Here is a 17,170-nt window from a genome sequence, read left to right as displayed (position 1 = left end):
TTCATTTAAAATCACAGTCCGTATTAGTGTTTCTCATCAGGGCGCTGTTTTTCTGGTGCACCCATTTCATTTTTTTTTAAACTGTCGAATCACGGAAGCAAAATAAAAACCAGTCTTTAAATAAATCACAGAACAACAGTTCTTTGTCACACTAACATCTATTTGTGCATTAAAGCAGAAAGTGAACTAAAACATCTTTAAAGCAAAATTCCCTGTTAAAAGATATTTATCATATTTTTTTTCAGACGGTAAAAATGAACCTAAAAAGTGCAATAACACCCTAGAAAATTCTCATTGGAAGGTCACATAAATATTAAATAAAAACCATTACAACAGGAGCTAAACCACAGCCATAGTGAATGGAAACAAAATGCCATTGAGACATTTTCGGTCTGTAATTTTTCAAACATAAAACACACTCTCTGACGTCCCCCTCGCTCTGCATCTGAGTGACTCATTGCTTTCTCTGGTCGGTCTGACCCCACACCCCCATCCGTCTGACCCCGCCCCCCATCTGTCTGACCCCGCCCCCCATCCGTCTGACCCCTCCCACCCACCCCCCAACACATCCTGACTCTCCGGCCGTTAATCAAAACCTCGCCTGCTTACAGATCGATATGCTTCGGACTAACAACACAACAAAACAACATAATAATGCAAAGATGCAAATGGTAACAAAAATATTTTTAAATATGCTTATGAGTTATCTATCATCATTGTAATCATCGTGGTCAGCTAATATAAAAGTGCACTATTCACACACAAACTTGATTCCTCTGCAGGGGGGCAAAATTACAAGGGCTGAGCTTGGTTTTGGTGCTAGTTGAACGTTTCTAGCAGAATGTCGGAGAACTGTTGAAGACCAAGTATTTACTGGTCGATTCCACATGTCATTGAGAACAAAGAAAAGCATCTGAGAGCGATAAGAACAAGCAAAATGTAACTCCCGTTTCACTCAGTGTGTCTCATAATAATAATAATAATAATAATAATAATAATACAGAAAAAAAGATCAAATGTTTGAATGTATCCTGTTTCCCCTTAGTGATCGACCTCCCTTTTTCTATGCGTCCACGGCCCTGCAGTTTATGTCGCCTGTACCAGCAATTTCCTTTTGTATATCGTCGTTCGCACACGCACACACACACACACACACACACACACACACGTACATATATAGTTATATAGAGAGATTTGTTTTTGTTTTTCTAACATTTTTTTTTATCCACACAAAAAAGTGAAAAAATTAAAATAAATTAAAGTCAAACATGCACGCACACAAAAAGACTGATGTGTAGTAAAATGCTTTACATTGCTGCCCTGTGTGTAAACCAGGGCCTAATTCTGTGTCTCCGTTCATATTTTTTTTTAATGCATAATTGAATTAATAATGTTGGTCATCTTGTAAACATCATAATAAATCATTTTGGGCCGTCATTTTTTTTCCACGCTGTTGTTTTTTGTTGTCATCTAAAGTCTCTTGACATGATAAATGAGGCCACTTTCATTTTTGTTTGTTCATAGTACACAGAGTATTTCTTCAGTCCCTACAGTCACTGGGAGTTTTTCTCTCAATTATTTTCCAGTTGGGAAGTATCAGTGTGGTTAAGAGAAGCATCAAAACTCTCGCCATTGTCCTTTTCAGCATCAGGCTCCGGCATTGAATCATCATTCGAGTCACTGTTGAGCTCTGCCTCATCCTCCTCCTCTTCATCTTCATCCTCATCTTCCTCTTCCTCCTCCTCAGCATGCGCCTCCTCCTCTGGCGACAGGTCGTCCTCCGCCTCTCCGGATGTTCCCGTGGTGTCGTCCTGAGCTGCCGGCAGACCGAGCGGGGGCGCCGCGTTGTGGCTGGATCGCATCGCCTCTTGGTGCATCTTCTTGCTGAGGTCCAAGGAGTCGCTGAGACCCAGACCGGCTGCGTTCTTCAGGAAGAACAGGGAGCTGCTGCTGTCGGTGCCCAGGTTGAGGGAGCCGTCCAGGCTGATGGAGGACGGTGGGTACAGGTGGTTATACTCTAACCCGAGACCACCTGTTGGATAGAGCATGGAGGGAGCGCTGCTGTTGATGCTGCGGGACAAACCGTGGAGGGTGCTCGGTGAAGAAGAAGAAACACTCATGGAGATCAGAGGGGCCGTGGACACGCTTCCTCCCAGGTGGTGCACCACTTCCTGCTTGGGCGACACAGACGGCAGCTCACCGCGCTCCTGCTTCTCGTGCTTTCTCTTGTGGGAGTCCATCTGGGACATGCCCACCACCGTGTGCTTACACTCAGGGAAGGTGCAGTGGAAGTGTGAGCACTTGAGCTTATATTTGCAGTCGGGAACCTCGCAATCGACGCTGGAGCTGAACTGGCAGAAGCCGGCGGCGGTGATCACATCTTGCTTGCCGTGGTGCTTGCGGTGGGCCGTCACCTTGGTGCTGTCGGTGCAGCGGAAGCCGCAACGCAGACAGTGGAAGTGGGTGCTGTTGCCTGAAAACTGGCAGTCGGGGAAGTTGCAGCTGAGGGAGGATTTGAAGCGCTTAAAGTCATCCAGGACCAGGTTGTCCACGCGGTCGTGGTGCTGCGCGTGCTTGTACATGTGGGTGCGGCCGCAGAACTTGTAGCCACAGTTCTCACGTGTGCAGTGGTAGTGGGTCACTTTCAGAGAAAACTGGCAGCCCGGGTCCTTGCAGTTCTCGTAGAGGTCATAGCGCCTGAAGCCCTCCAGCATCATCCCCTCGTCCAGCATCTTACGCGACGAAGGGGTCTTGCGACGCTTGCCGAATGGTGACATGTCCTCGATGATCCAAAAGCGCTTCTTTGCCCCAGTGGCCGTGGGAATGGAGATGGTGTTGCCTGAAACAAGGAAGGCGGCACATTAAACTATAATCACTTGGTTCACAAAGTAAACTACAAGCAAATTACACCGCAAGACCGTCCTGGTTGAAACTCTAATGGGCGACCCTACTCAGCCAGAAGTGGTTCACAGCTGAGTAAGCACAGAGAGCCACAATTTGTTTTATTCCTAATTCCCAGAATGATTAAAGGAGGGGGAAATGATAGATTGACTTTGGAACATGACACTTTTACAGGGTGTCTCCGGCCTCCAAACAGAGGCGGAGCTGTGGGTCTTAACAGACCCTCTTATCTCCATGTTGTTTTACGAGGGGCACCCACCTTTTGCTACACCCTAATAATGTGATCCCTGTTCTGCAAGACAGGAAGCAGTGGGCCTCGATAAAACTTGAGGCGTGATTAAAATAAGTCGGCTGGTAATGCAGCCTTGTTAATGGGAGCTAAACAAGGGCCAGGCTTCACACTACGGGGGCCAAATGTACTGCTCTGTCTCATAATCCTGGTCATACTACAAGTAAAAACACACGCAGAAGGTGTAGGGGGGGTAATTATACACATTTGTTATGATATCCTCTCAGTAAGCATGCACATTTCTTCACACATGTTTTTTCTTTTTTTGCATGCTGGAAAGCCCTTTGCATTTCCCCATCTTTCCACAACAATAATGCGGAGAAAGACTGGATCACACAGTTAAATACTGCACAGGACTCAATTGAGAGTGACAGCTGCAGTGTTGGTTTGCACCGGGGATAAGTACCTGCAGCATCCTGTACTATAGGGACGTCATTTTTAACCGGAGACGGAGTGGCAATGATGGGGCTGAAAGCTGGTGTGTTGGTTGGCATGACAACACTCCGAGTGGCTCCCAGAGAGGCGCTGAGCAGAGAGTATGACAGACAGGATGGAGAGAGGAGGTATGGGAGTGAGGACAGAGGAGGTCGGAGGAGAGCAGGAGAGAGGGATGGGGCCTGGGACTGGAAGCCAGGCTGAAAAGCATAGGGAGGAAGAGATGGTGGAGGTGGAGGAGGAGGTGAAGAAGGAAGTGCATTTTGGGTAGCTTTAGTGTCAGCAGGGGTGCTAGGAGCAGAAGTGGTGGTGGGCCATCCTTGTCCTGGAGAGACAGGTTGACCAGAGAGGGTGAAGGACAGACAAGAAGGGAAGACGCACACAGAGGGTACACAAAAACAAGGACCACACACAGACAGAGGGATGGGAGGTAAAAAGGGAAAGATACAAGATAAGAGAATGATACAAAATGAGGCCCATCCCAGACAAGTAACCCAAACACCGGCCAAAACCACAATGATGCGAGTAGTGGATAATATTGGTCACACATGGAGAAATGTGAAAATCACAGGCAGGCTCAGATTTAGAAAAATAAGCAGAGGAGAATTCATGTATTCAGTAAGAGGGAAAGGAGACTGTTTCTCCTTTCCTTTCCTTTCCTCCCACAATTCAAACTCCTAAAAGTGCTAAAGGAGACATAAAGCCACGGGGATGATCTCTGGCCAAAGGAAAATGTAATAAGCTACATACAGTGCAATAACTCAAACCACTGATGTACAAAATGGAAGTTTTATGAGGATGACCAGGCAAACTGCAAAAGACCTTGTCCATGACTCAGAACATAAGAATACAGCATTGTCATCAACCTCATAAAATTATGAATTTATGTGTCATTATGTTATTGATTGTCAAACTACTAAATCACAAAATACATGATTGAAGAATGAAATGACAAGTTGCCGGTTTCTTGGTACGGTAGAGGAATGTGGACTTGAAGCATGATGTATGATGCGGAATGTCAGATTCCCAAACTTGAATTCACCTTTTAGACTAAGCCACAATAAAGATCTACATGCTGACACTGATACACCCGACAGATTGTTGATGATCTTTTTTTTGTGCGTATTCTCACCTGATGGAGAGCCATCGTTGCCTACAGGTGTGCTGGTGCCGCTCCGGTCCTGGTTGGAGGACTCGGAGGAGAGGCCCAAGGGGCTACCCCCTCCTCCCATGTAGTCCATGTAGTCATCAGTTTCGTCCATGAAGCTGTTGATACCAGAATGGGTCCCCATCATGCCAGACCCGTCTGGCCTCATTGGCATCTGGAAAACAAATCATCTTTATTGTAAGTGGTGTGCGGTCAGGGTAGGCAGTGCCTTACGTAAGCTAAAAAGACATGTTGAGACCGAAACTAAAACCACTTCCTGAATGCCGGAAGTGGCCAAAGCCATGATGGGAACTCATCTGGAACTCGCGAAAGAAACGTTAACGTATATTTGCGCACGCGTAGTAGTCGGATCTCACACTGCGTTGAATCTGTCGCTGAATCGGAGACGCTCCGATGACGCAGATCACGCCCTGCGATCACGTGACATTCACTCCCTCTCGCTCGGTTTGGCGCCACGTAGTACCAGTAGCGGCTAGCGAGATAGTTTAACTGTGACATTAACAATTAACCAAGATCTCTGCTAAAGCATGACAATTTCACGGTCAGGTCCACTTTCAGATCGCCTTAAAAAACCTCAGTGATATGACGTTTTGTACGACCGTAATAATAGATAGTTAATTAGTACGCTTGGTGCGCCGCTGCCAGACGTACATAGTTCGTAGAGTGCGCTCTTGCACTTTTTGTACTAGTGAATACATTGTTTTTCTACTTTTTGATTTTCTCTCTGGGTGTTTATTGTGTTGTATGTCTGCCTAACTAATGTATAGTTGTTTTAGACTAAATTATACATGCATAATGTAGACATATACATATGTTACACTGATAGGTTGCTGCCTAGTCTGGCACAGATTTCACTACACTCTATCTGAAACAAACATCTTAGGCTATCGCCTGTCATTAATGCAGGTGTTGGCTCTTGGCATACGACCAAGCATTTCTAAAGACTTCAAAAATCTTCTGTCATCATGTAAAAGTTCAAAATGAAAAAAGAACCAACAGAACTAGAAAATCCACATGTTTAAATCCACTTACGGTACATGATGTACTACAAGAGGTTAAGTTAGGAAAAGGAGTATACTCCACGGTGAAAAATGTCATCAAAAGAATGTGATGAGTGATTTATAACTGACTGGTATGACAGGATATGAGCAGTACTTTCTGTTCTGTACCGAATGAACTTGTTCCGTTTTCAGAATTTGACTCATAAAAAACGCCAAAAAACAACGAAACTAGGTACTTAATTAGTCTTGTAGACTTTGGATAACAACACATTATTGAGCTGAACCATTAGAAACCCAAAACAAATTAAAAAAGAAAATCATGTGTATATATATATATATATATATATATATATATATATATATATATATATATATATTATATATATATATTATAATCAGTGAAAATCAGCAGTAAAACACTTTTATATTTTCCCTTTCCCTTTCTGCAACCAGATTTCCAAAGCAGTGCTTGTTGGGAAACAATTCTCTTGCAAAAGAAACAACAGCAACTGTATTTTTGTAAGAACATAAAATTGAAGTGTAACAAAAAACAAGATCAAAGTAAAAAAACGATGGGCTTTGACAATAGGACACCAGCTCTAAACTTCTACACCCCATTGAACACAATACATTCCCCATTGAATCACTACGTCAAAGGGCGTGTGGCGTACTTGGCTTTGTTTGTCAGAATATGTTTTAATAAACTGCTCAACGCCTATTTTAGTTCACCGAGGAGTTCAGCTTGTATTTTCAGACAATTACACGTTTAAGGTCAACATGTGTCATATGTCACAGTTTGCGAACGTACCTGGGACGGGACTCTGTCAAAGTTCTTCCCGAGCATCCGCCTCATGTGTTTGCGTGCATGTGAGGTCATCTGATGCTTGAGCAGGAAGGAGAACTGGCAACCCTCGCGGATGCAGTGGAAGTGGCTGTTGACTTGGTTATACTTGCAACCTGAACAGAGAAACCAGTAACAGTTCTTAAACTCTCCATTTGCAGACTAATCTATCTCTGGCTCATTGTGAGACGTCTGAGAGCAGCAACTGCGCCGAATGCAATATCATCAGTGCGGCGGTGTTGATGATTAGATCAAACACAAAGTGAAATATTTTTAGTTTTTCTTTTTTAATTTCATGATATAGCGGCGACAAAAGAGGGATCGGTTTCAAAGTGTTTGGGAGTGTACATGTAGGAGGAATATTAGATCACTCCGGTGTCACACTGAGCAAGTCAAGGCTTCTGTGCACTAAACCTGTGGAGCTCTTTTATTACACTGACATGCTTTATTCAATTAGGAATTTACATAAATAAATTCTCATTTTCTGTGGGCCAATAATGCACACACCCCTGCAAACCAAAGTAAATATACAATTATTACCATATTAAATTCATTTTTCAAAGTATCTCCATTGTCATTTTTCCTTTTGTTCTCCATTGTGCTGCTGCGTTGCTCCATATTCTTCTGTTCTTTTCCAGTGTTTTAACCGGTCTAGCTCTAATTGCTTTATGATTTCAAATTAAATGAATGTTCCGTTTTGTGCCTGTTAATCAAATACCATTATATAAAAGCAGGCAGAAATAATTGAAAGAGTAGCATGCTGGGCATGTGCTAGCATGCCAGTAACCATGGCACCCGGTTTAAGAGCACAACACGGCCGTGTCATCAAATAGCTTTTGCACACACAATGTTTTAAACACGCAAAGTTGAGCAAATAACAGTAACCCCTGTGACACGGAGGGCCTTTTGTGAGGCAGAGACCAGGTAACATCATCAGCGGTGTTCAGTTTAATGTCGCTGCCATGGATACTGGCAACCCATCAATTCTTTATGACGGGAGTGCTCGCGATGGTAATCCTCTCTGTGTTTCCCACAGCCCAAACAATACCGTTGGCAGATCGGGCTGGGGACAAAAAACAGCTGTTTAGGGCCTGTATTTGTTTGCTTTTGTCTCGGCGTTCTGAAAAGCTTGTGTAACCGCTTGAAAAAAACAGATCACTTTTAATTCATTTCTGTGTGACGGCAGCGGTGGCTGTGAGGCGCAGCTTCAAAACACAAACAGGCTAAACCAGACAAGCCGGATAATTAACAAACGCAAACCTAATTGCTCATTTCTGACGGGGGCAAAAGGAAGACCAAAACAACCTGGATGTGATTGCCCCCTTTGACGGCGTTGCTCATATACTAAAGGCAAGACTACCTTTGGGACATGAGGTGCCATTGTGGATATGCAAAACACAGCAACACAACCTACGAGGCGGACTTCTTCCATGCCTCTTTATCAACTCACAGAGCATGACACTGTGTTTGCCAACACTGGTCTCTCTCCCCTTTGTAAACACAGATAATATATCCTTGTGTAACATTCACCCAAAAAAAAATCAATACCTCTTTCTCAATTCAAAACTTTGTAATCCACACATTGCTCCAGGTAGAATATTAATAAAAGCTGCAGTGTGACAAAAATTCAAACTCTTCTACTGAACTTATGTTATATCAGATGCCATGTTTCCTTACCCAGCCTCCCACACTCCTCCCTCTTGGTGAAATATTTGAAGCCATTGGCGGCGCGGCGTTCTGCCTTTTCGTGCTTCTTGATGTGCCACGGCAGCTTGGTGGTGATGTTAGTGACAAAGACGCAGCCGGGCCGCAGACAGTGATAGTGGCCCCTCATTCTGAACTCGCAGTGCTGCAGACGAAACATAGAGTGTCCAATTTCAGTCAAATATGTTTGAGAGCCTGACTTGATCTTTCTTTGTATCTTTCAAAGGTAAAGTTAACACAACACACAGTTTCTACAAAAACATAAGCAAACCTCACAGCCCTTTTTTCTTTCTGCTCAATTGGAAGATCCCACATTTCAAAGCACGATGACTTTTTTTCAGGTTTCCCACAAACACCCCTCCTTTCGAACATGTCTGTACACCACCATCTGTTTGTGAGGCCCAGATCCCAAAGGACTAGTCCAAATATGATCAGCTCAGTTCATGAGATGGAGACTAAGGGGCGGAGGAGGGAAGAGGGAGAAGGAGGGGGAGGTCTAGGGGAGGATAGGGAGGGGGGACTTTTTGTGAGAGGGGTGATTTTCGACACATTAATGAATTCATTTAAATGGTTTTCCAAATACGGGCTCATGAGAGCAGGCAGGGGCTGCCATTTAGGTTTCATTTGCAAAGCATTCCCCTGATTTTTGCCCTATTCCAGACAGCCTTGTTTACTGTGCAAGTGACAATGATTTATTGGGTAATATCAGCTAAATTGGCCTTTTCTGAGAGGAGAATGCGGCAGTCAAAATGACATCATTGACATATAAACAGGCATTACTGGGGTGAGTCGACTGTCTTTTTCAGCAGAGATGGAAGACGGGGAGCGGCGGTTGTGAAAGCCTTGAGTCAAATAACCTCAAATACTGGTCTAATAGATGGCATACTTCATGCTTAGAAACCTCGGGGAGATGACAGTAGGTGATTCAGCTCCTGGCTGAGTTCTCAAGCCTCACTCACCTGGTTGGGACAGAGACACTGGAGAGAGAAGTAGGCAAACTGGTCGCGGACGTTGATCAGGTTGTTGTTGGGGTTGATGTGGTCCAAGCAGTGGGACTCGGCTTTGCCGGACGTCTTGCACACATACTTGCAATTCCCAAACAAGCAGTGGAAGTGGAACTTGTTACTGTATTTACAGTCGGTAGTCAAACAGGGATCACTGGATTAATACAAAAAAACGGAAAAATTCAGTTTATGCTTGAATAAACGTACGGTGCTGGAAGTTAAAGGGAAGGAGATAAAAGTTGCTCCTACTTTTCCGGAAACTGCAGGAAACCAGGTTTGACCTGGGGTTTAGCATTCTCCAGGGAGGTGGTGGCCAGAGGGGAGTTGGCTGGCAGGTTGGGCATCGAGGCCGACATCTGAGGGATGCTGCCAGTCAGCTGCTTCCAGGCCAGCAGGGCGGGAGGAGGAGAGCTGTAGCCACCAGAGGAGGTGAGGTGGCCCACATCCATGGAGGGATTGTTGGCCATGGAGACGGGGGCAGCGGGCTGCAGCGAGGCTCCCTCGCTGGAGTCCTTGCCCTCACCGAACTGAGGCTCTGACTTCACTTTCAAGGTGGCACGGAGGTGGAAGCTGAAGAACAAGATTTAAGCTCATTTTTATGTTGATCAATAAAGCCAAAAGCTAAAACGCGGTAAGGGTATATTTTTCAGATTATGAACCAGGGGAACACTCACTTAGCATGTTTTATGGCCCCATCCACAGTGCTGAAGAGTGCTCCACAATCCTCCACCAGGCAGTGGAAGTGCACTTTCTGGAGGAAGTCACACTGAGCCTCACAGAAGTCATCCGTGTCGAACCTTAACAGAGACAGACAATGAAGACTGTCAATTTTACCGCCTACCCAAACAAACAAAAAAACAGCTGCTTCGACTCGTGATCTTGACAGTAAATCTTGCGCATCTGTGGTACTGCAAGTCATTACAACTTTGTATTTTTGGGGGTTTTCAGTGATGCAGTATGGCAGGAATTGTATTGACAGAAAAAGGCCTTCCACGTACAGCACTTTCAAACACTCTGACTGTATTCTCGCTATCGAAACAAGAGTCAGGGCGAATGCACTGAATCCTACTACAGTGACTCTTTGTCATACCTGCGGAGGTATGTCCTCCAGATCTCGGTGGATTTTTCTGGCATGGGCCTCTTCAGCACTCTGTTCAGATACTGCGCTGCCTCCGAGGAGTTGGCTTCCTGGCCGGCCTCCAGCTCCGTCTTCAGGTTCATGGCGTTGAACAGGGCAGGGTTCACCTGCGACATCTACAAAGACACACGGCACATAAACAGTCCGCTGCTGGGTTAGCTGAACATACGGAAGCCGGGCACTTGCATATGTTAGTGAGAGGGTGAGAGTTTACAAGCATGCACACACACAAATGTTTTTGGCAAAGCAAAAAAAGCACAGCCAGATTTACAAACATTCAGGCTTTTGCTTGAGTGCAGGCCAAACGTGTTTGCCAAGTGTCCTCTGGGAGCAACTGTTAACCCTTTTATGTGCTGGGGTGACTTGGATCAAACCCCCGAAAGCTGACATGACATGAGGAGCTGTTGGACAACAGGTCTTCAACCCCCTCCACTGTCTGGGCTTAATGACTGCTTTGAGGAGAGCAACTAGACGCGCGTGTGTCTGTGTGTGGAGGGGAGGCGGGGGAGGGGGGTTATTTGCCAGTTGGCAAGGGTAAAAAAAAAAAAATTGAACTGATCTTTTATTACATCATCAATGTGATTGAAACCACCTGGCACATTTGTATAAATCAGTTGAGATGCATGATTAAGATGATGTCCATTTTAATCTTCACCACACAAAAAATATATACTCATTGAAATTTCCATACGCCAACATTTAGACCTGGTAAAAAAATGAGGGGCAGTGCCCCCCTGTTTTTTTTTTCTCCCCTGACTTTTTAATCAAATAATTTACAAAGTCTATAAATAAATGTAGAGAGAGGCGGGGGAAGAAAAAGTATAAAGGAGAAAAAATGGACGGCGAGTTCAAAACAGCTCATCAAAAAACAAACATCTCTATATATCTGGCATGGCACCCAGCTACTGCTTCATTATATTAATTTGTGAGAGGTGCAGTGAAAATTACACTGTATGAAAAATGGCTGGAAAATTTAAATGATACAAACTCATCTTATTAGCGGTGAAACATTAAAAAAGAAAAAAACAAGCCCCTCCGTGTCCCGCTAATTTGTCTTGGGATGAAAGGCGTTTGATAGATGGATCTTACCTTATTCATAAGCGAGGATAAAAGAGATGTATTCCCTGGTACAGGGTGTCCGTTTGATTCATTACTGGAACAAGGAAAATGAACAATGTTTAGTCAAGATTTGCATGAGAACAGTAAATATTACTATTTATCACGCAAGGTGTGCCTGTATAATGAAGAAGAAAAATGCTGTCTTCTCGTGAAATATGCTATAGTGTGAGTTGAAGGGAAGATTGGAGTTGACGGTTTATACAAACATGCTTCTCGTACAAAAAATTGGAGAAATATGTTGAGGCTTTTTTATAAATGTATGCATGTATAAACAAGATATGTTTGCTAAATAATTGTGAACATAACCCTGGTTGCCGAGACTGCAGAAACCTTAGTTCCTTGCTCATTCATTTGTTTTAATACATTAAGTGAATCAACATTTTTCATATGGCATTAATAACCCTTTATGCTCCAGGCCGCTGTGTACCTGTGGTCTTTCTTGCTCAGGTCCAGGCTGTGCTCCTGCGTGGAGTTGACGTCTATTGGCTCCTGCTTCACTTGAACCAGATTGAACTGGCTCGCTAAAGCCGACTGCCCATTCCCTGAGGATCAAGGCAGAGACGCAGATGAGAGAAGTGACAACAAAGTTATTGTTGGTCAGCATTATTACCCGATGATGAGATCCAATCTGACTTCTGTCCCGGCCCGAAAAGAATACTCCGAGTGATAATTATTGCGAAATTATGTCGGGCCGTCAAGCCTTTTAAATGGTGATTGAGAGGCGGGAGATATGAGGGAAAAAGACTTATTTTTCTGCAGCACTTGTCACAACTAATTTGCCAGGCTGCCTCTTAACTGGTCATTAAGTGAGATGCTAATGCTGAGGGAAAGTGGCAGTCTCAGATTGGCCGACCCCCCTCCCCCCACCACCACCACGTTCCCACCTTCCCAGGCTGCTCGTTGGCCTGACAACGGTCGGCAGCCAATGCCACTGAGCGTACCCACAAGGAACAGGGGTGCGATGTCGGTCAGATTGGAGCTGACAGACAATCAGATTGGTTCAAATAGCATGACCTCTTGATCACATTCTCCTCCAAATAGGTATTCAGTGGACGCTGTGAGCGGGGACAGGAGTGCTGAAATGAAATAAATAAAGACCAGGGGACGACATGGGCTAGAAATGCTGACGGGAAGGTGAATCCTGCCCCACCCCCTCACCCCACGATCCCCAAGGGATTGAAATATTAATTTGTCCCGGGGCTACACGGAGAAAGCTTGGCTTTTTGGTAGACAGTAAGTGTTTTATTTTATTTTTTTAATGTGTGCGGGAGGGGTGACCCTGATGTAGCCTCTCAGACACTTTAAGACTGAAGAGCACCAGCGGCCGTGATTGGTTTGGTGAGGAATCTGTTGTTTAGGAATCAGGGCTGGTGCTGAGGGATAGTGACAGGCAAGGTCGTGGGCAACCAAGTGTGTGCCCTTGGCCCTCAGCCTGGTGAGGCTCCGCTCCTGTTTTCTCGCTGGGGAGAAAACAAGGCGAGCCTACGTAAGGGGGAAGCCGACCACAGACCCCCCGCCCCCCTGCTACAAGATGACCCAGAGACATATCAGGCAGAATAGGAGTAGAAAAGCCAGTCTTGGGCCTTGTCAGCTGAAAGCTGGGAGACGAGGAAGTGTCAGTATCAGTTCAGTTTGACAATGGCTGAGATTGGAGGGGCTGGAGGTGGAGTTGGGGTGGAGCTAAAAGAAAACGGCAGTCAAACAATTTTTGCGTCTGGTTTAAGGTCACTGAACGCTCACCACGTCGACGTCCGGCACCCCTTCCCTCGCCCCAACTTGGAAAGAGTGCACCCAAAATGAACTAGCCAGACAGATCCTGCCTTGTCATTGACAATCAAATCAACTCCCAGACCAAATGAGAGCGCATTATAACAAGAGCAGCAACTCACTATATGATCACCAGGCCGATTAAAGCATTCCTCTACTATATCAATGGATGCATTTACAGTCTCTCATTCTGTTGCACATCATGAACTTATACTTTTTTCTATTCACTTCCCAAAGAAGGAGAACAAATGAGTATGACTCGAAGCAGCTTCTTTCTGGAAATTATCCAGGAATTATGTATCACCATGTAATTACTCCGGATAAGATACAGAGCTTGTGAAAGATCATTTGTACTCTGTGTCTAATTAGTAAACCCTTCAGATGCTTGAATCCCTGGGAAAAACACTTAGGGGTAAATTAGAGCGGAACATTAATAAAAAAAAAAAATACTGAAAGCAGAAACGGGAAAAATACACAATTCACCACAAAAGAGGTGAAGTTTCACAACCCCATGAAGAAAAAAACACTGTGAAAAATAGCCAGAAACACTGTGACTTTTCTCACACCTTTTCGACAGAGAAGCACAAACCACTTCCTCCTCATTTTAGCCATAAATGTCCTTTTCACACGTTTTATGAAGCAAATATGAGAAACGTGTCTGCGCTCAACTTTTTTTGACCATAAACTACGTGCGATTATTTCAAAACGGCTTTGTTTTCCAGCAGAGCGATCTGACACGCAGCCTCTCAGTGAGACAACGAGAGGGGCTGCGAAGGCACCATCTGTGGGAGCCCCACCCTCAGTGGGGGCCTTCCCGGTGTTCAGACTACCTGCTGGAAGCCCAGAGGTGGAGCTCCGCCTGACAGCCTGGGCTCAGCTCGGCTCCCCGGAGCAGCTGCCCCATCTCTCTCACAGGGCCTGTCCTGCTCCAGGAACACCACCAGGAATTGTAATCCTTCCCAGTCCCAACATCCGGAGACGCTCCCCCTTGCAGCCCCATTTACAATCCGCACCCCACCTGCTCGGGCTCAGCACAGGAGGCCCCACTGCTACCGGATGCAAGATCTGCGCTCTGCAGTGTATTACCAATTTAATGCTTTAACTTCGTTTTCATTTTCAGAAGCTTTGTTTAGAGCAATATGATAAACATAGACAAGGCAATTACCTCCAAAATTTATGTGAATTGTGTTTATGCTAAACAGGTATTGACATGTTTTTGTGGGAACAGAAGGTTTCTAGAAATTCAAAAATTGTTTCTTTGCTGATGCATGCAAGTGTGTCTGAGTTCTCGTGACAGAGAAAAAAAAGCCCCTTTCTCAGCTCTGGTGCATTGAGTCATTTCTGCCTGAACGACTTCAGTTTTTTTATCGGTTTGCATAGAGGATAAGAAAAAAAAAGAAGAAAAAAACATCTTTTTTTTTTTTGTTCTTGCAATTTCTGATCTTAATTTCATTCCACCTCCATTTGCTTGGAACGGGCGCAGACATAGATAAGAGACCAATGATGAGGAAACATGTTCGACACAAGCCCCAGGAGCCCCCACTCTGAACATCATAAGAGACTTTTACAGGCTCTACTCTCCCCTGTCAGCGCATTTATCTCCAAATGGATTGTGGGTATCTAACAAACGATCAACACAATAACAAGCCCAGAGCAGAGGACTATGCCTCCAGTATGCCCCTTTAAGCCTGAAAGCGGCAGTTTTTCTGCCTTTCTTTCCACTGTGGTACAGTGATAGAAATGACCTCTGAGTGCACTCTCTGTGCTCTGGCTGGAGCCGAGCGAAGTCCACACACAGAAAAAGGATGTGGCTTTTAGTACACATGGAGTATATTCTCTTCGGACTCTGACATAGTTTAAAAGGTTATTGTTTGTCATTTATTTCAATAGCCGTGTCTATAAATGGAGTAACAAGCAAAGTTAACCTTTACAACAGACTACCAATTTATTAATTTGCAAGTGTGTTAAGCTAGTTCAGTTACAATGTCACGGAAAGGCAATATTAGGAGGGCTGAATTAATTATAGTTATTTTTAAGATGAATCAATTATTGATTGTGGTCTTCAAATTGCCAGTTTTTTCTCCCCACCAGTCCACATTTAAAATATTATAAAGCAGATCCAAACAATTATTTGATTACCAACATTGTTGGTGAATTGTGTTTGAGTTCAAACTTCTATTTTCTATTGTGTAATTGGCGAGTACCCACACAAATGATACACAACGATCACACAAATGATGACTTTTTGTGAAGTGTCTAACCTATGTTGAGGTGGTTGGAGGGCTTCAGGGCAGCAGCTGCCAGTCTGGCCATCATGGGGGATATCAGACCCTTGCTTGCCGAGATCTTCTCCATGATGGAGGAGGTGGCGAAGGATGTTGGGGTGGAGGCCATGGCTCCGTCTCCACCTACTGTGGAGCAACCTTGGGTCAGTGAGTCGGTGGGCATGGAGTGAGCCCCAGAAGAGATGGATGATATCAGGCTAGCGGCCGGTGGAGGTGGTTGGAGAGGCATCCTGGGGATGATGGGGAAGAACGGGTTGGAGCCGCCTATGGCACTGTTGGAGAGAGCAAGGGCCACCGGCATGTTGCTGGGCAGGGCCTGGGACAGCAGGTTGGACATACGCTGGCCCGCACTGGACAGCGAGGATGTGGGTCTGACGCCATGGCCCGATGTAGAGGAGGAGACGGAGGTGGTGGGTGTGGCCAACAGGTGCGATACAGAGGTGGACTGCTGGGTGGTCGGCGAGGCACTCAGGCTGGAGTTCTTGCTGCTGATGGTCGAGAAGTCCATCAGGTCGTCGTTGCTCGATTCCTCTTGCTCATCCTTTGGCACCAGGTAGGCGGAAGAGAGGCCCATGACGCCGGAGGAGCGGATGTGCCGGCGCTCGTGTTTGCGCTTGTGAGAGGTCATCTGGCTAGTGGAGGTAAAGGTGAAGCCGCAGCCTGAGCGGATGCAATGGAAGTGGTTGGTGGCTTTGCTGTAGACACAGCCCTCGTACTTGCACTCCTCATACTTGTAGAATTTCTTGAAGCCATCTTTGGCATAGGCATCATCCTTGATGTGGTAGCTCTTGTGCTTCTCAATGTCACACTTGTTCTTGAAGGTGAATGTGCATCCTGGGCGCCTAAAAAAAGAATAAGGAAAACATAATTTGATATGAAGCTCTAGCTACATGGCCTCCTCGGTACCTTGGTGCAGTTGGAAATCATGGAGAGGGCCCACATGATTTACATGTTTAACAATGGAAGAATGACAACTGAGGCTGTTTGGCAACACGGCACCAGCCCATCGACACGCTGCCACCTGCAACCATTTCCAGAGGGATACATTCCAGGGAGGAAGTTTGATGAATCAACTGAGTGATTCTCTATGTCCATTGATAATAGTTCTGTTCATGTGCTTCAAACTAAGAGCTTGATGGGTTTTTTTCTCCTCCTAACTCTGATTCAATGGTCTTCAAAAGACAAGAAACAGGGGAGTCATTAGTCGTGATTTCACTTGTGTGCTGCCTATTATTTATTTGTTTTTTTAACCAGGAATGTGCCTATATTTGTTTGTTTGTTGTGTAAACTGCTATTATAGCTCTCTGCAGCTACAGCCAACGACACATTTTGATAATGAAATTAATAATATTACTGTGTGTATATATATATATATATATATATATATATATATATATATATGTATATATATATATATATATATATATATATACATATATATATATATATATATATATACATATATATATATATATATGTTGTGTTACTTATATGTGTTACTTTTTAATGCATTTAGGT

At 44.7% G+C, this 17,170-nt stretch overlaps 1 protein-coding gene across 1 annotated transcript in view; it reads right to left on the bottom strand.

The window, feature by feature from the left end:
* Positions 1-576: 576 nt before the first annotated feature.
* Positions 577-17,170, bottom strand: part of casz1 (castor zinc finger 1) — a 46,403-nt gene continuing 29,809 nt past the window's right edge. The window contains exons 8-19 of the mRNA XM_079226731.1: positions 15,629-16,494; positions 12,028-12,142; positions 11,571-11,634; positions 10,434-10,597; positions 10,018-10,140; positions 9,593-9,913; positions 9,299-9,497; positions 8,313-8,484; positions 6,603-6,751; positions 4,758-4,947; positions 3,597-3,950; positions 577-2,839 (exon numbers count right to left, since the gene is read on the bottom strand). Coding sequence (XP_079082857.1) covers positions 1,572-2,839; positions 3,597-3,950; positions 4,758-4,947; positions 6,603-6,751; positions 8,313-8,484; positions 9,299-9,497; positions 9,593-9,913; positions 10,018-10,140; positions 10,434-10,597; positions 11,571-11,634; positions 12,028-12,142; positions 15,629-16,494 — 3,985 coding nt within the window. The 3' untranslated portion in view covers positions 577-1,571. The remainder of the gene's footprint in view (positions 2,840-3,596; positions 3,951-4,757; positions 4,948-6,602; positions 6,752-8,312; positions 8,485-9,298; positions 9,498-9,592; positions 9,914-10,017; positions 10,141-10,433; positions 10,598-11,570; positions 11,635-12,027; positions 12,143-15,628; positions 16,495-17,170) is intronic.

The sequence above is a fragment of the Taurulus bubalis genome (assembly GCF_910589615.1).
Source record: "Taurulus bubalis genome assembly, chromosome: 11".
Lineage (NCBI taxonomy): Eukaryota > Metazoa > Chordata > Actinopteri > Perciformes > Cottidae > Taurulus > Taurulus bubalis.
The sequence above is the reverse complement of the archived record's forward strand: the minus strand, read 5'-3'. Positions and strand labels throughout refer to the sequence as shown.